The sequence below is a fragment of the Chiloscyllium punctatum genome, chromosome 26 (assembly GCF_047496795.1).
Source record: "Chiloscyllium punctatum isolate Juve2018m chromosome 26, sChiPun1.3, whole genome shotgun sequence".
NCBI lineage: Eukaryota > Metazoa > Chordata > Chondrichthyes > Orectolobiformes > Hemiscylliidae > Chiloscyllium > Chiloscyllium punctatum.
The window spans coordinates 16,535,310-16,555,354 of record NC_092764.1 but is presented as its reverse complement, the minus strand read 5'-3'; the positions used below and the strand labels follow the sequence as shown (position 1 = coordinate 16,555,354).

Genomic DNA, 20,045 nt, shown 5'->3' with positions numbered 1-20,045 from the left:
TTTGCCACTACCTTGGAAGAAAGCTGCCCAGAAACAACTAACTATTTCTTCAATGTGGATTGTTTACAAAAACTCCTGACACAAAAATAAAATTAATTTTTCTGGGCCAGTGAGGTTATTCTGGGATTGTGACTTAGTATACTGCTTAATAACACATATGTGTTTGCTAGATGTTGTCAGCAGCCCTAGAAGAGTAAATATGACAACCACAGACAGTTGTACCATCATTCCAACTGCTAGATTTATCCTAGAGATATCATTACATAAAATCATTCTTTACGTTGTGGTATTATAACTAGACTATTATTCCAGAGGGACTTGGGTTCAAATCCCACCATGTAAGATGGTAGAATTTGAATTAAATATAAAAAAGTAAAAATCGAGAATAAAGAGTCTAACAATGACCATGAATCCATTGTCAACTATTGGAAAAGCCCATCTGGTTTACCAATGTCCTTTATGGAAAGAAACCTTACCTGGTCTGGACTACATATGACAGCAAGCCCATAACAGTGTGGTTGACTCTTAACTGCCTTCTGAGATGGGCAGTAAGTGCTGGCTTAGCCAGTGATGGCTGTGATTGAATAAAACAAAAGTACTATATTGAAAATAAAAAGCTTTTTTAAATTTCATAACAAGCTTCCTGGTCTGTATTTGTCAGCTGTGTTTCACAACAATTTTCTTTGCAAAACACTGGAAACATCTGCTATTTCTCATCACATTGATTGAAACTGGGGGATAAAAAATGATCATATTTTCACATGTATTTCAGATTTACTGATATAAATGATTCCTCAGGAAAACTGGATCTAAGTCGGCTCTCTCCTGCTAAGAAAGATTACTGGGCCAAGCTTGCCTACAACCGGTCGAAGCTTTGTAATATTCTCTTCTCGAATGAGCTAAACCGCCGTTTGTCACCTCATGGAGTAACCTCCAATGCTTTGCATCCAGGAAACATGATGTACACCTCAATACACCGCAGCTGGTGGTTATACACCCTACTGTTTACCTTGGCTCGTCCTTTTACCAAGTCAATGGTAAGTAACCAGCTCACATAGTGCTTTCAAATGAATCAAATTGCATGTCATGGAAGGTGTTTGCCTCAATTGAAAATCCAGATGTACCTGTTTTGTCTCAGGATTATATAAGTTGAACTCAATGTTTCACAGAGTGGCATACTTGAATTGTTATGTAAGGAAGATTTGAATTTTTTTGGAAGAATGGGAGAGATTATTGAAAATACACGTTTTACTTGTAAATCCAAACCTTGGAAGAGGTCATCCAAACTGGAGTGGTGTGCTATCATGTCTCTTGGTCTGGAAGAAGACATGGCCCATCTGACAGTTTGGGTGTTCTACTTGATTCTTTTTTTTGAAAATTAATGCTGCAATATTGTGTAACTAATAATTCCTGGAATTTCATTCCAGAGAGCACAGAAGCAGTCAGTTCATCCCATTGTATCTGTTGCTGTCATTGTGACGATGTTGCATTAATGCTGTTTTTCTAGTTGTGTGAAAAAGAATTGACGTAATTTTGAACTGGCATCATTGATACCTTTGAGTTGTAAACCTTACATGTGTAGAAGAAGAGCAGTGATGTCACATCAATGCTGCTGTGCCCTTATTTTAGGCATGGTGTTAGAGTATCATTGCCCTTTTTCATATTTTGCAGTCAAATCTTGATTATGTGCAGTGATATACTTGTGTCATATCTTAAAAATGAAGCCATCTGCTTTCACCATAAGGGCTCAATAATGTCTTCTGTTTGCAAGAGCAAGTGACCAGCTGGTTATGATGTAAAACTCAGGTCGTTGGCCAAGTAAAATGTGATTCCAACAAAAACCTTAGGTATTTTTCCATTGGAACAATCTATCATTTTCTGCCATACAGAGCAAGTTCCTTGGAGCAATTTGTGTCTCTCTCCCTTTGTTTATTTGTTCACTGCAATGCTTGTGTACTCAATTTAGAGCTCAAGTATTTTCCCAATACAATATTAGTTTAACAGTTTCTAGTGGTAATCTTGCTCGTAATAAAAAGCTGTTTACTTGCCTTGATCATATCTTCCAATTTTCCTCAGTGTTTTAATTTCATCCTGTACTCATCTTGTGATAATTACTATTCAGGTTTACAGTTATTGCAATAAGGAAGAGGAGAAAAGGGCATTATTCTCTCCTACTCATGCAAATGCTGAAATTTTTGATTGTCTTATGTCTCTATTCAACAATACATAAAGTAAATGAGGATCTACTTCTGAAACATGTGAATCTATTCACCAAATGAAGACTTTACTGGAGGGATCTTGTTTGAACTAGTCTTTCTGTGATCGTATATGAAGCTTGTAGACTTGTCAAGCAGATTACCATTATCCCACAATTTGCACAATCCTTCATTCAGACAAATATTTTTGTTGGCAGATTATGAGTGGAAGGCCAGTGTGTGTTTGAGTAGCTAGAGCTTAGCAGATGTTTTAAGCACCAACATGTTTTTTTTTTCCCCACTGCTCAACGTGATGGATCAAAATGCCCAGAGCTTGCAAAAGGTTCTGAGACTATTGGGTTACTTTTCCGGTTCCAGTGGATTGCCATCCATTGTACTGGAGTTTTAACAGATGTGCTTCCCTCCACTAATAGATGGGATGCAACCCAACTTCTGTCTCAGTAGTATAAATTATGCCGAAGTAAGCTACGCCAATCTGTCACTTCTGATTGTGGGCACCTTCTTTTCCACTTCATTCAAATCAGGTGAATTTTTTTTTTGCAGACTTTTGCTTCATTCGAGCTTGATTTGAAGGAAATTCAATACTTTCTTTGGCAGCACTCTATGTTAATTTGGTATCTAAGTATTACTGGGTCTCAAATTTTAGTTTTACACCCTCTCTCCTTTGTCTGCAAGCCATATATGTTACTTAATGATTTTCCATCCATTGTTTGACAAAAGAGAGAGTGAAGGTGGAATAGACTGAACCCCCATTTCACTGTCGTCTATTTGTGCCACAATACTGATTAAAGAAAAATACTCTTGTGTTACTTTTAAAAATGCTTTTCATTTGTCATGTATGAATTTTAATTGCGTTTGTTGAAGGGAGAAAAACTATTACTTTTCAAATTCTATGATAATCTTACAAAATTTATAATGTTTGTTCAGCTGGATGCACTACATAATTTATCTGTGGTAAAAGGAAATCTCTTTTGACTTTGCAAGAAAAGGACAATAAACATGAGAATAATCATATAACTCTAACTGAGGTTGTACTATTTAAAATACAGCAATAAAAATTCAGCTGCTTATCCCAAAGAAAATATTTCCGATAACTGCATCAATTTATTACATTAGTAATGCTCTTTCCTTTAAAATGTATCTTGTAATGTGATCTCCAATAGAATATGTTTTGCGATTGTATCAGAGCAATAATTTCAAACTTGAATGTGTGCAATGAGAAGACCCATGCAGCATTAGACTTTCATAACCTCTGTACCCCTCCAGTCACTTTTGAGCTGTAAAACAAACACTCATATTAAAACATTAACTTACAGATATGGCCCCAGTGAGTCCCACTAGAGTAGATTAGTCTTTCTCTGCTATCTGACACCTGTAATTCTTGGATATTGTGGCGCTGTGGGAGCGCCTTCACAACATGGGCTGCAGCAATTCAAGAAGAACGCTCAGTGTTGCTTTCTTTAGAATGAATGCTGGTCTTGCTCATGACATGTTTATGCTGAGAATGTATTTAAAATAGTTCAACCCAGACAACAGGAATACAAATATAACAGATAAATAATTAAAAAATGTCTTGCATTGGGAGCAAAGCCAGTGGTATAATTAACTAGTACAGTGTCTACATTAAAGAGGTGAAAAGAATTCAATTAACAGAGCTGGAATAAATGAGAAGATCACAGAGAATAGATGAATTTGGCGGAAACAGTGGGAGCTTTTGGTCTCTCTGTGGGATATGGAGGACACAACAGATTGCCAACAAATGGCATCTGTCCTGTATGACTCATTTGTGCCACTTTTTAGAGATGTGTAAAATGACTGCCTTCCCCATGCAGGGAGGGAATTTAAAGGACAGAAGAAAGATTGGCTGTTTGGAGTAGAGACTGACCTGAACCTCTCCTGATCTACTGCCCTAACTGGAGCAAAGGAAGTAACCATTAATTTGCTCACGTTCTCATGGATAATTGTAAAGGATGCTGAATGTTCAGCAATTGAAATGAAATATGAACTTCTCCATAAAAAGAAATGACAGTGAGTAATCAAAGAAACTCCAGATTCAAGAACTTGTGTTGTTCTGTTAAGAAAATAGAATCACCCTGAAAGAACGGTGATGCATCAGGAAAAAAACTAAATACGAGGTGTCAGGAGAGAAGCAGTGCGATTAAAATAGTCAACAAGTGATAGATTTTACTTGGTGCATTTACTTTAATTCTTTGAAATATGACTGTTAGCAAGCAAAACTCAATCAACGTTCTATTTCTAGACTTTAACAAAGCACCATCTCAGAGAATAGCACTTATTAGAAAGGCACAGATTAGGGAAAAAGATTCTAAAATAGATGAGTAACTGATAAAACAACACAAAGTTATAATAATTAAAAGTGTAACTTCAATATGTAAATTAGTGCAGAATACAGTAATACAAGGAATGCATCTGGACCATCTTTTATGATTAATTTGCACAACACAGATTAATGCTTCCATTAAAATTGGACAGAGGAAAGTCATAAGAATGCGTTAAGTGTTTGCTGGCTAATATTGTGAACAATAGGTCAATGTGCATGGGGACTGGGAGACTAATATCATATAGCTGTTTATGTAGCATCTTCTGTACAGTCACTTTGGGAATATTGCAATGCAACATTTTATTAAAGTAAATTACTCTAGTGTCCATAAAAAAAATGCTGAATACAAAAATATAATTTTCAAATTCTATAACACTGCATGCAATGTGATCCTGGAACTATTCATAAACATTAACAGTTTCATACATCTATATAAGTATAGTGTGAAAGTCATAACTATTTACCTTCTTGTGTAGTTTTCAATCATATCAATAACACATCTTAGCTCTATTATATTGTCAAATGACTGCATGCTTCCAAATGTGATTTACATAGAATTAGTTTCTTAATGGCACAGAACTTGTGTATTGCTGAGAAAAAGAGACTTGGTGTTGAAACTTTTCATCTTGCAAACATCAGTCAAAAAAAAAGAATTCTACTTGACATTCTTGTATCTGTCCTGACAAGTGCAAGACAAAGGGTTTTAACAGCATCCCTCTTTTACATTAAGTTATGTTGAAATGCACAGCACAACACTGGACATTTTGATTCCACTGCTCCCTGCTAATGTTCATGCTCCCTGCAAATCTTTTTCCATTGGTTCATCTAATTATCAGGATGGCATAGAGATAGAGGAACATTGAACATTGGAGCCAGAATAGGCCATTTGGCCCTTAGAGCTCTTGGTGCCATTCTGTAAGATCTGTTTGCGGACTCAGCTATACTTTCCTTACTGCACTCCAAAATCCTTCATTCCCTTGTCCATCAAAAATCTATCCAAGTCATAGAGATGTACAGAATGGAAACAGACCCTTCAGTCCAACTCTCCCATGCTGAACAGATATCCTAACTAAATCTAGTCCCATTTGCCAGCACTTGACAGGCTGATTAGGCTAGGGCTGTTTTCCCTGGAGCATCAGAGGCTGAGGGGTGACTGTATAGAGGTTTATAAAATCATGAGGGCCATGGATAGGATAAATAGACAAGGTCTTTTTTTACCTGGGACAGGAGAATCCGAACTAGAGGGTTTAGGGTGAGAAGGGAAAGATATAAAAGGGACGTAAGGGGCATGTTTTTCACAGAGGGTGGTGTGTGTATGTCAGTCTTGAATAAATTTAAAGATTCAGACTCTTTTATCTTCTGGCTAGAGAATTCCACACTCTAACGCCCCTCTGAGAGAAAAAGAAATTCTCCTCACCATTGTCTTAAAAGGCAGAAGTCCATTCTTAAGCTATGTTCTTTAAATTTAGTTTCCTGAAGAAGAGGAAGCAATCACTGGGCTTCCATCTTATCCGATGCCCTTGAGAGTTGTTATGCTTCAAGAACATCTCTTCATTGTTTTGAAGTCCAATGGCTGCAGACCTAACCTGTTCAATCTTTTTTTCACAAGATAAGCACGCTTCTCTGCTTTGTAGGTTCACCCCTCTCCTTAAATGCATACATGCTAGTCGCCTTGTTACTACATGTGGTTGCAAGTTCTCGATCCTAACCTCTCTCTTGGTGAAGAAAGTTCATCCAATCTCCGATTTGAATGTAATAATGACTAACTTTTCTTTATATTTTGCACTTTTGATCACTGCCATGACTTTGTGGACAGCTGGTTAAGAGCCAAGCAACAGACGAGTCAGATTTACTTAAAGAGTGGGTTGCAAGTCTGACACAGGACTTATTTTCTCGATGGTCGATCTTGGAGATCCCTTGTAATTTTATTTTTAACTTTCAGCCCTTCATGAAACCTGCGTACTAGCACCTGCAGCTCAGAAAGACCACCTTTAAATCAATATGCTGACAGTTTCAAAATAAAGTCAATCGTGAATTCCAAAGCAATGCTAAGCAGAGAAAGAAAGTGAAAGCTGAGGAATGGGCGGTGCACTGTATCTACAAATTATCCTTTCAATGTTGACTCTAATCAAGAGTGATGGAATTCATTATGTTTCATCCTGCAATGCCCCAGTGTGAACTGAGTTTCAAGCCAGCTTCATTGGGTGTGTGTTCACAGTTCAACAAGCCATAACTGGCGCTCTAGTTGCAGCTCATTTAGATGCCACAGCACTGGTTAGTGTAAGATATTGAAAATACTACACTGACATGCTTGAAATAATTCATTGTTGGGCAGAAACAAGTTCCGTCTTCCTCTACACTTGGTCATTCTATACATAGCCTGGGAATTCAAATTGTTGACATTTTGTGCCAAAAAGCATTCAGTTTCCTTGGATTTATATCAACCTTGATCCACAGATTTAAAATTGATTATGCTCAGAACTGTTCCCTTATTATCCTTTAGAGTGCCTGCATCCCCCCCTTCTTCCCTCTGCCCCCCACTCCCCAAAATAAGGAAATTAATGTTCAGTGCCTTAGAACGACCTTTTCCTGAATGGTTTTGTGGACTTCAGTTTTGGTGCGAAGAGCATCTCAAGTGAACATTATTTTAAAACTAATAATTTTAGGAAGATACTGCTTTGCAAATGATAAAAATGATAACCTGCTGTTTTTATTTTCCCCAGTTGCGTTAATGAAGGAAAATGATATGAATTTTATAACATTTGTTAATTGGAAAGTCCAGGTTCTTTGCAATAGCTTCTTAAGACAACATAAAGTTGCCTCATGGAAAAATGGTGCAAGACAGGGACACATCCCGTCAGTAAATCATTGTTAAAGCCCCCTGTCTCTGTCTAGCAAAATTCACTAAGTCGTTGTGCTCACATTGAGCTTTTATATATCAGTGCTGCCATACAAAAAGTGTAGGATCCCATTAATGGCCTGAAGTACATTATTTAACCAGTCTTCTTCACCTACTTGTTTTAAATAACATTTCATTTTCAATTTTTCAATTAAAGTGAGGACCCAACATCAATAAAGAATGTACATATCAGAAATATCCCATGCCAATTTCCCCACCATCAATCATAAATGGATAATCGTGAAAATATCTTTCATCCAAAACAAAAAAAAGTACCAGGTTTATTTCATTTGAAACTACCTGCAAACCAAACTAAAGAAATTGTGGACGTGATCTCTTTCAGAACTCAGGTGCGTGTGTTCTCAGCATTGTGGCTTTGTGGCTGTTCATCTGTCTACATTCTTGTCTTAATGGTGCATCCGGCAGGAGTGATCTTTTTACTCAGCTGGAAGCGCACTCTCTCCTTTCTGGAGAACAGCCTGGCATCTGCACAGCTGCTCTCTATGATAGTCCTGTTGAGACTGAGAACACGGTGTGTGGGGAACCACAGGTGTGAGTGAGTCTACATCCTAGCACTCTGTGGCACAGTGGGTTTCAACACCATTAGAAGTCATTAGAAGTCATGTTTTATGTTCTGCTTAATGCGATATTTCTGTTTTGTGATTAACAGGGTATGTGGAAAAGTTCGCTAATATAAATTTCCATGCTGAAGTTCATCATTTATCACTCTTAAGCAGAGTTGCATCTTAGCACTTGGCCTCCGGCAGTTCTCTACACTTCTCGAGCAGCTCTTTGTCTTTAAGTATACAGTGTTTGTTGGAAGCTTGTCCTATAAATCGTACAATAGAGAAACAATGTTACACAACACTTTTTAAAAAATTAATTGATTTCAGCAATAATTTGTTAGAGAGGAAGCAGTGCAAAAACAAAAATTGCAGCAGTGAGGAGTGGACAGTTGGTGTATTAATGTGGTGAATCAATCAGATAATTATGGGGAAGCTGGGAGTGTAGCCAGTACAGGGCGGGGGAACTGTGTATGGGCTGAAATGAAAATGTAATGTTGGCCGTGAGAGCCTAACAAAAGGAAGAGATTGATTTTTTTTTTCCATTCCCTTCCTTCAGATTTTATATCCCTAAATCCCCCTAAAAGAAGAACATTGTTTCTGGAACAGCTCAAAATGAAATGATATGGGAGATGCCTGATATGTAAAGTTGTAATAAAGAGGGAAATTATTAACAGAAAAAAGTAAGGGGAAGTAATTGGCTTAGAATGTCACACTTCAAGCGTGATCCACATAATGCAAGCAGCAATTCATCTAAGTGATTTATTAGAATGCCTGCTGGGTTTGATTAGAAGCCAGGGACTGGGGAATTTCACCACCTAGTCTTAACTATTTCAGTTAGTACTCTTCTTATAATTATACATTACCCATGTTTGCATCTCACATTTTCAGGTTTGCTCTGTAAGGCTAAAGCTGATTTAAAACGTTAAGCAGCTTTAAAAATAATTTGCTTAGGTCAGTGTGCAGAATTTCTCCTTGTGAATGAGTTTTTTTTTGGAACAAATTCTGTACCATATCAGAAAATGCGTCCATTTTAATGAATAAATAATTTCCTTTCAGAGTGCGAGCTCAGCTATATGGTAGATGTTTATATTTACTTTACATTCAGCATTACAGATCTCCCACACCTCTAGTATATTTTAGGTGTTTGATTCTTTGGGTTTTGTAATTTTCTACTGTCTGCATTATCTGAACGTTGGGATGACTTTTGAATGTTCCCTAATTTGTGGAGTCATATGAAATGACCAGTAAAAAAAAATGCAGCAGGTCAGGCAGCATCTGAGGAGCAGAAAATCGACGTTTCGGACAAAAGCCCATCATCAGGAATGAAAGGCTTTTGCCTGAAACGTCAATTTTCCTGCTCCTCGGGTGCTGCCTGACCTGCTGTGCTTTTTTAGCACCACTCTAATCTAAACTCTGGTTTCTAGCATCTGCAGTCCTCACTTTCGCCCAGTAAAAAAAATACCTATGATCTAACTTTTTTGTTTTGCATTAAATGTTGATAGAGTCGTAGACTCGTATAGCATGGAAGCAGACTCTTTGGTCCAACTAGTCCACGCTGACCATGTTCCCAAACTAAACTAGCCCCACTTGCCTGTATTTGGCCCATATCCCTCCAAACCTTATCCAAATGTATTTTAAATGTTGCAACTGTACCTGCATCCACCACTTCCTCTGGCAGTTCATTCCACATATGAACCAATCTCTCTATAAAACTGTTGACCCTCATATCCTTTTTAAGTCTGTCTCCTCCTGCCTTAAAAATATGCCCCTTAGTTTTTACCTCCGCCACCCTAGCGAAAAGACCCTTGCTAGTCACCTTTTTTATGCCTCTATAAGGTCACCTCTCAACCTCCTATGCTCTAGTGAAAAAAGTCCCAGTCTATCCATCCTATTTTTCTAACTCAAAACCTTCATTACCAGCAATATCCTGCCAAGTATTTTCTGAACCCTGTCCAATTTAATAATATCCTTTTTACATCAGGGCAAGCAGAACTGGACACAATACTCCAAAAGAGGCCTCACCAAAGTCCTCTACATGACGTCTCAATTCCTATACTTAAAGATCTGAGCAATGAAGGCAAGTGTGCTAAATGCCTTGCCAACCACTTTGTCTGCCTGTTACACAACCTTCAAAGAACTAAGTGCCTGAGCCCCTGGGTCTCTATGTTTTACAACACTACCCAGGGACCCACCATTAATTATATAAGTCTTGCCCTTATTTGTTTTACCAAAATGCAATACCTCATATTTATCCAAATTAAACTCCATCTGACATTTGTCAGCCCATGACCCAGTTGATCACAATCTCTTTGCAGTCTAAGGTAAACCACCTTCATTGTCCACTATGCCACCAATTTGGTATCATCCACAAATTTACTAACCATGTCTCCTATATTCTCATCCAAATCATTTGTATAAATGACAAACAGAAGTGAACCCAGTACTGATTCCTGTGGAACACTGTTGGCCACAGGTCTCTAGTCCAAAAACCAACCCTTCAATACTACCCTCTGTCTCCGACTGTCAAGCCAATTTTGTATCCTTACTCATTTGTCTACCATGTGAATTTTGTCAAAGACTCTGCTAAAGTCCATGTTAACAATGTCTACTGCTCTGTCCTCATCAATCTTTTTGATTACTTCCTCAAAAACCTCAATCAAGTTTGTAAGGCAGGATTTCCCTCGCACAGAACCATGCTGACTATCCTGAATTATGAGTTGCCGGTGTTGGACTGGGGTGTACAAAGTTAAAAATCACACAACACCAGGTTATAGTCCAACAGGTTTAATTGGAAGCACTACCTGATGAAGGAGCGGCGCTCCGAAAGCTAATGCTTCCAATTAAACCTGTTGTTGTGTGATTTTTCACTTTATCCTGAATCAGTCCTTGCCTGTCGAAATACACATAAATCCTTTCTTTCAGAATCCCCTCCAACATCTTACCCACCACCAATGTCAGGCTCATAAGTCTATGATTCTCAGTCTTCTCCTTACATCCTTTCTTAAATAAAGGCACAATGTTAGCCACCCTCAGGTCCTCCGGCACCTCAACCATGGTTATAGGTGATACAAATATTTCTTTTAGGGGCTCTGCAATTTCTTCCCTAACTTCCCACAATGTTCTGGAATACACTTGAACAGGTCCCAGAGATATATCCACCTTTACATTTTCTAAGATTTTCTCTTCTCTAATGTGAACAGTTTTCAAAACATTAATATTTATTTTCCAGAGTTCTCTAGCCACCATTTCTTTCTCTACAGTAAAAACTGATGTGAGGTATTCATTTAATGTTTCTCTTATCTCCTGAGGTTCAACAAAAGGAGGACCTTGTTTATCTTTAAGGGGTCATATTCTCTCTGTAGTTGCTGTTTTACTCTTAATGTATTTGTCGAATCCCTTTGGATAACCTTTAACCTTATCTGCCAAGGCTATCTCCTGACCCCTCTTTGCTCTCCTAATTTCCTTCTTAAGAATGCCCCTACACTCTTAATAATCTTCAAGAGATTCATTTGTTTCCTGTTGTCTATATCTAATATATGATTCTTTCTTAGCCTAGATTAGAACCTCAATATCTCGGTTCATCTATTGTTCCCTACTCTTACCAGCCTTACCCTTCACTCTAACAGCAACATAACGCCTCTGAACTCTCATTATCACACTTTTGAAAGCGTCCCTTTTGTCAGTGGTCCCTTTACCTGCAGACAGTCTACTCCAATCAACTTTTGAAAGTTCTTGTCTCATGCTATTAAAATTTGCCTCACTCCAGGTAATAACTTTAACTTTTTGGAAGGCTTGTCCTTTTCCGTAACTATTTTAAAACTAATAGAATTATGATCATTTGTCCAAAAGTGTTTCCCTACTAACATTTCAGTCACTTGCCTTGCCTTATTTCCCAAGAGTGGGTCAAGTTTTGCTCCTTCTCTAGTAGGTACATTTACATATTGATAAAGAAAATTTTCTCAAACACTTTTGACACATTCCTCACCATCCAAGCCTTTAACACTGTGGCAGTCCCAGTCAATGTTTGGAAATTTAAAATGCCCTACTATTACAACCCTCTTATTCTTACATATATATGAGATTTCTAGCTCCACATTTGCTCCTTAATTTCCCTCTGACTGTTGGTGGGGGGTTCCGTAAGTTCGCTGGACGATCCCTCAGAAATATCCACTCTAAGTGCTGTTATGAACAAAGCATTCTTTTTCAATGAATATCACAGAAGAAAGTATGTTTTTATATTAAAGGAAGTACAAAATGAAGAGAAGTTATTTTCACACCTTTTCTGATTTTGGATCACAATTTGGATCGCAAGAGCTAATCTAATGCCAGATTTGTGCGTTCTGTCAAACACACTCTCGAAGCAGTAACTAGGAGGAGTACAAGTATACTTGCTGTTACTTCTAACATGTGCCTTTAACCTTTCTCTGGAGAGAGAGTTGGCTGTTGTTCAGAGCTGTCCCCAAGAGGTGGACATTTGTGTAAGGGAGAGCTCTATCGTGTATTGTCAAACAATCCTCCCTTCTGTGTGAACGTACAAACCAAAGTGACTTAATTGTATTGAGGATTTTGCTTGAAAACATAGACAAAAACTATTCTCTTAATTTTTGCACAATTAGCGGGCAAGGCATTAACTGAAAAATTCATTATTCATTTGAAATTATTCTTCTCCATTTGTTGAAGTGAACTTAAAATTGAAAAACGTGTAATATTTTATTTTGAAATATTGTTTTTGAAGGAAAAACAGTGTTCTCATTTCTGTTTTCACTCTTTAATGGTATTTCTTCCCTAAAGAAATTAGGGAATAACCTCTGCAATTGTGGTGCATTGCAAGGTGAGTTGCAGAAGGTGTTGCTGAATAAATGTTCCCAATCTTTGTATCGTCGTGTTCCAAGCAGTCAGTATACTCATCACGGGCAATGTTGGCAGGGTGAGGGGCTTAGGAGGTGACTGTTAGTGGTTTAAAAAAGAGCTTTGGGGTTATATTTGCAATATGGGGTGATTCCAGAAAGGTGAGAGTTTTAGCAGCCGGTAAACATTTTACAAACTGAAATGGTGGAGCTGGATGATCAGTGGGGATTTCACGTGCACTGCAGAATGTGCTCACGTTGAAGTCAAATGTTGGTGCGTTGTTGGCAGATGCCTGACACACTAGCAGTTCCAGCTGTTTTAACTTGCACAGTGCTCCACACATGCTGTCGGGTTAAAATTCTCAACTGCGACTCACAATTAGACAAGGGTGGGTTGAAAGTGTCATTGTAAGTGAATTGGAGCAGTGTTTTTTCCCAGGGATAGATACAGAATGAAGTGGGTTTTGAAGGGGATGTGAGTGTTGAAGTATAGGGATCAAAAATGGTCTTGTCCATATTTGAAAGAATTGGAATTAGGGTGGTTTATAAGATGTCAAGGCTGTGGCATGTTTGAATATGGGTTGGTGAGTGTAGATTGGGTAGGAGAATGTTAAGACAGGGATGGGGAGCTGTTCACTCAGAGAAAGAGAGACAGATGAGTTGAGATGAATGTTAAAATCACTGAGGACAAGGTTACTTAGTACAGAGGCTGTGTGAGAAACATGAGGATATAAAATGAAGATGATAATGAAAAGGACAGGAGGTGGATCAACAAGGTATACTCAAAGGACTTTACGGGAGCCTACGGCCCAGTGGCATTGCAGGACTGTTAATCCAAAAAAAACCAGGTGATGTTCTGGGGACCCAGGTTCGAATCCGACAATGGCAGAATTTGAATTCAATAAAATTCCGGAATTAGGAGACTAATGATGGCCATGACTCCATTGCCAATGGTTAGAAAAACCCATCTGATTCACTGATATCCTTTAGGGAAGGAATCTGCCATCCTGACCTGTCTGGCCTACATGTGACTTCAGATCCACAGCAATGTGGTTGACTCTTAACTACTGTCTGGGTAATCAGGGATGGGCAATAAATGCTGGTCTGGCCAGTGATGCCCTCACCATGTGAATTAATTAAAAAGAAAAGCTGCCTTTGGAGTGGCAGGCCAGACCATAGTGAAATTATGTGATTGCACAGTATCCTTTCCATGCACAGGTAAAATATTTGCGGCATCAAACCATCCCTGCAGTTATATATTCTCTTCATTCATTCATACATTGAGGAAGACTCAAAGATGGCATTTAATATTAGGGTTTTATTTGACTAATTATCTGCTGCAAAATTCATTTACCTGTTCTCACTCTCTCCCTCTGTCTCTCAAACAAAAGCATTTCTGCAATTAAATTTTGCTCTGCTGCCAAGAAGATAATAATGCTTTTCATGACCTTCACACTTTGTGAGTTTCCAGTGTTTTGTTTTGATTTAAATGATGGATTTTGGCTTGAGTCCTGACATTAACATGTTTCTAACAGACCTTCTTCTCATTGACTCTGAGGTAAACATACTCAAACAAGTACCCTCAATGGGAAGTCCCAACTCTTGTACTCAATTAATTGCAACTGTGATAAAGATGTGGGTGGATGCAAGCTTTGCGTACACAGCAGGAAGGAAGAGAATCTCCTTCCTTATCTGTGCTATTCTTTTACAGAAATTGACCACTTCAGATTTATTGTTATTAGGTTACAAATGGCATTCTTTCCTGTCACTCTTGTTACTTTGTGACAAAGATTCATAGCGTGCAATAACTATACGGAGACTTTGCTGATAAAACAGACTTTCCTTCTTAGTCCTATGTAAATCTGATTTGTTTTCTATTCATAAAGAGTCAGAAATCATTTTGAAAATCATTCAAAACAGAATTTACAAGAAAACATCATTTTAGCTGGTGATGAGGATGCTTGCAGGGGAATTAATTGTTCAGGTGTTTGCTGACTTGAGTTTTATAGCCAAAATAGAGAGAGTAAACAGGAGCAAATTAATTCAGTGAGAAGAAGTCCATAACAGCAGCGGTGCTGTTTGTAGCAGTCTCCACACTGTTAAGGTTGGGAAAACATTCAGTTGCTGAGAAGAAAGCTCCATAAGCCAAAGGTACCAGAGAGAAAGACTTACCTTCAAGACTGAGTTCAGAGACTCCATGTTAAGTAGGAAGTGAATTGAGTTATCAGGTTGTTTTTAGGGTCTCAGGGAGAGACACTAACTAAAGAAAATAGAATCGAGCTAATAGAGAAATGAAATTCGCCAAAAGGAATCTGATTACTGCCATGCTAGTTGATTAATGAACTTTAATGTGGAGACAGGATGACTCTCCACTGGGTTTTGAGTGTCTGCAAGATTATTGCTAGGGTAAAAAGCATTAATCTGTCTTCCATATATTTGTAGTTCCGTAATTTCAACAAAAATATCTTGCCTTTAATCTTGGTTGGAACTTTCTTGCTGAGCAAATATGCATTTTAACTCCCTATATAAGTTAAACTGAATTGAATTTAATTTATTGTCATGTGTACTGAGGCACAGTAAAAAGCTTTGTCTTGTGAACAATAAAGACAAATCACATAGTTAAGTAGCATAGATACTAAATAATAGGTAAACAGCGGCAAAAACAAAAACACAGGTACAGGTGAATGTGAAGAGTTAGTGAGCTCATTCAGTATTCTAACAACAATAGGGTAGAAACTGTTGTGAAACTGGCTGGTGCATGTGTTCAGGCTTCTGTATCTTCTCCCCGATGGTAGAGGTTGTAGAAAAACATTGCCAGGGTGGGATGGATCTTTAAGGATGCTGGCGGCCTTTCCTTGACAGCGGGCCTGGTAGATGGATCCTATAGATGGGAGGTTGGCCTTTGTGATTGTCTGGGCCGAGTTTACCACTCTCTGTAACCGTCTCCGATCTTGAATAGTACATTTGCCATACCAGTGATACATCCAGACAGAATGTCCTTGATGGTGCGCCTATAAAAGTTGCCGAGGGTATTTGCCATCATGCCAAATTTCCTCAGCTGCCTGAGGAAGAAGAGATGTTGTTGGGCCTTTGTAACCAGTGTATCCACATGAAGTGTCCAAGAAGGCTTGTTGTGGATGAGTACTCCCAGGAGCTTGACACTCTCCACTCATCCACCGCTGTGCTATTAATGTGTAGGGGGGGGCATGAGTAACATCCCGTCAAAAGTCAATAATGAGTTCCTTGGTTTTGCCGGCATTGAGAGCTAAGTTGTTCTCAGTGTACCATTATTCCGTCTCCAGTCCGTAGTCTGTTTCATGGCCATCTGAGATTCGACCGACTATGGTCGTGTCATCAGTGAACTTGTAAATGGCATTAGTCTGGTATTTGGTGACGTAGTCATGGGTATACAGTGAGTACAGTAGGAGGCTGAGTACGCACCCATCGGGGGGCTCCAGTGTTGAGTATTAGTAAGGATGAAATACTGTCCCTAGTCTTCACTGATTGTGGCCTGTGGGTCAGGAAACTGAGGATCCAGTTGCAGAGAGGGGGGTTTAGTCTGAATTTAGTAATCAGTCTTGAGGGCATAATAGTGTTGAAGGCTGAACTGTAGTCAATGAGTAGGATTCTTACATAGCTGTTCTTGACATCAAGATGTTCTAGGGAGGAGTGAAGGGCAAGTGATATGACATCTGACGTGGATCTGATGGTCTGATAGGCAAATTGGAGTGGGTCAAGAGTAGTGGGGAAGCTAGAGTTGATTAATGCCATGACCAGCCTTTCAATGTACTTCATGACCATGAAAGTTAGAGCCACTGGGCGGTATAGGTTCTTCCTATTTTTGTGTAATGCCATATCATTTAACATTTAAGTATCATTTAAGTATTTATTACTTAAATATTCAGTAAAGATTCCTTTTTGAGATTGTGAGCTCATATCGAGCCGGTTTATTTGTATATTTTATACTCATATCTGCATATCCCTTTCATCTCTCCCTTACTTCTCCATCTTAAAAGAATTCTTCAGTAAAGATGGTTAATTTCTGTGTTTCATCCTGGTTTCTAATGGCATTCATGTGATAAGGATCTTTCCCATTGTTATCAGTTGGATGGTTCCAATATTTCTCCTGTTAATTAACAGTTTTTTCACACTCTTGTATAATGTTGCCATGTATGTTTTTTCAAGGCTGCCTTTTTAGTGATTAAAGTATTGTTTGTACTTTTTGTTGTCTTTGCTGAGTTCTAATTTAATTAATTGCGTATGTGTGTCCTAACTCATTAGTTTTACTTGTTTCTCAGTCCAACCTATGTTTCCAATCAGATATCATTACAAGAAAGCAGAAACCAGCGACGTGTGTGACACACCCAAGGGCACAGTCATGATGCTTAGTAAGGCAATGTGGCCAGTCACCTGTGAAGAGTGTGACACTCTGCACTCTTTGTATCAGCCCCAAAGTTAGCCATGGTAAAGCATAATCGAAGAATAAATCTGAAGAAGAGTTTACTCACGCACTGGATTCTATTGGAAACAGTGACCAGTAAGAAGTCCTTGCCTCGCAAAGTAACCAGCAAATTGATGATGAAATTGACCTAAACACATGAGAGGTCTGATTCTGAGCCTGTTATATTCAATGGAAGAGGTAACTTTTTCAAAATAGAAACATGGACTGTAATATCAGACAGGAAAGCTTGATAGATGCATGCAGTTTATGGATAGACAGATTGTTGCCTTACTCTGCCTTATAGAAGTAAGATTGAATTTTTAAAAAACTATCTTGGATGTGGACATTGCTGGTTGGGCCAGCATTCATTGCCTGTCCCTAAGTGCCCTTGAGAATGTGGGGATGCGCTGCAGTTCACATATTGTATGTTGACCCACAATATTCTTAGGAAGGGAATTCCAGGATTCTGACCAGCGACAAGTCAACAAAAAATGGTATATTTCCAAGTTAGGATGGGGAGTGGCTTGATGGGGAACTTGCAGGTGATAGTGTTCCTATGTATCACGAATGTTCTTACGAGAATTAATCTGTCGTCCTTACCTAGTCTGGCTGACATGTGACTCCAGACCCACAGCAATGTGGTTGACTCTTAATTGCCCTCTGGGCAGTTAGCAATGGGCAATAAATGAGCAACACACTCATCCTATAAATGAATAAAAATGAAGTCTCCTGCCCCTGTCCTTCTAGATGGAAGTGCTCATGGAATGTGCTGTCTGTGGATTTTTGTTAAATTTTCAGTGCGTCTTATAGATAGGACACACTATTGCTACTGAGGTTCTTATAGAGCTAATGGATGTGGTGCCAATCAAGCAGGCTGCTTTATCCTGGATGCTGTCAAGCTTTCTGAGTGTTATTGGAGTTGCACCTATCCAGACACTTGGGGAGCATTGCATCCCATCATCCCATTCCTGACTTGTGCCTTGTGTAACTTTAACCAGTGGAAAATTTGACCCCGGTACCCATTGATTCTGGTTTTGCTAGGAATCCTTGATGCTTTACTCAGTCACGTGCAGCCTTAATGTCAAGGGCAGGCTTTTGTGGGGGGGGTCAGAAGGTGTGTTACTTGCCATAATATTCCCAGCCTCTGACATGCTCTTCTTACCAATGTCTTTGTGTGGTGAATCCAGTTGAGTTTCTGGTCAATGATACACCCAGGATGTTGAGAGTGGGGGATTCAGTGGTGGTAACACCATTGAATGTCATGGGCTGGTGATTAGATTGTCTCTTATTGGAGATGGTCATTGCCTGGCATTTTTGTGGCACAAATGTTACTTGCCACTTGTCACCCAAGCCTGGATATTGTTGTATTTGAACATGGATTGCTTCAGTATCTGAGAAGTTGCAAATGGTGCTGAGTATTGTGTAATCACTGGCGAATGTCCCCACTTCTAACCTTATGATGGAAGGAAGGTCATTGCTGAAGTAGCTGGAGAAGATTGGGCCTTAGACACTACCCTGAGGAAATGTCCTGGAACTGAGATGACTGGCCTCCGACAACCACAACCATCCTCCTATGTGCCAGGTGTAAATCCAACCAGTGGAAAGTTTGACCCCAGTACCCATTGATTCTGGTTTTGCTTGGACTCCTTGATGCTTTACTCAGTCAAATGCAGCCTTGACGTCAAGGATAGTCAATGTCACTCTCACCTCACCTCCAGTATTCAGCTGTTTTGACCATATTTGAACCAAGGCTGTAATGAGATCAGGAGCTGAGTGTCCCTTGTAGAATTCAAACTTGGCTTCACTGAGCAAGTTATTGCTGAGCAGGTGCTGCTTGATAGCACTGTTCATGACACCTTTCATCATTTTATGAATGATCAAGGCTAGACTGAGAGGCGGCATTTGGGCAGATTGGTTTTGTGCTTCTCTTTGTTTATATGACATACCTAGGTGATTTTCCACATTGTTGGTTAGATGGCAGTGTTGTAACTGCACTGGAAGAGTTTTGCTAGTGGAGCAGCAAGTTCTGGAGTGCAAGTCTTCAGTGCTATTACCAGAATGTTGTCAGAACCCACAGCCTTGTCAGTATGCAGTCCCTCCTCCAACTGTTTCATAATTTCACGTGGAATAAATCCAATTTCCTCAAGATTGTTATCAGTAATATTGGGAGCCACTGGTTGAGGCCAAGATACATCATCCGCTCAGCACTTCTGACTGAAGATTGATGTGAATGCTTCAGGCCTATCTTTTGCACTGATGAGTTTGCTCTTCCAACATTGAAAATGGGGATATTTGTGGATCAGCCTCCTCCAGTAAGTTGTTTAATTGTCCACCACACCAATCACAACTGGATGTGTTCGAACTGCAGAGCTTAGATCTAATCCGTTGTTTGCAGGAGCACTTGGCTCTGACTGTCACTTGTTGCCTATGCTGTTTGGCATACAGGTCTTCCTGCTTGGAAGCTTCATTAGGTTCACACCTCATTTTCAGGTATGCCTGGTGCTGCTCCTGGCATGCCCCCAGACTCTCCATTGAACCAGGGTTGATTCCCTGGCTTGAAGGTAATGGTTAGGTGGGGGATATGCCTGACCATGATGACACAGATTATGCTGGAGTGTAATTCTGCTGCTGATGATGGCCCACAGTGCCTCATGGATGCGCAGTCTTCAGCTGCTAAATCTGTTCAAATTCTGTAGGACAGTGATAGTGCCACACAGCACAATGGAGGTTATTCT

At 39.3% G+C, this 20,045-nt stretch overlaps 1 protein-coding gene across 3 annotated transcripts in view; it reads left to right on the top strand.

Annotated features, from left to right (window-relative positions):
* The window catches only part of wwox (WW domain containing oxidoreductase), a 939,779-nt gene that overhangs the window by 369,530 nt on the left and 550,204 nt on the right, over window positions 1–20,045 (top strand). For all 3 annotated transcript variants that reach the window (XM_072595864.1, XM_072595865.1, XM_072595866.1), the window contains exon 8: window positions 773–1,037. In XM_072595864.1, coding sequence (XP_072451965.1) covers window positions 773–1,037 — 265 coding nt within the window. The remainder of the gene's footprint in view (window positions 1–772; window positions 1,038–20,045) is intronic.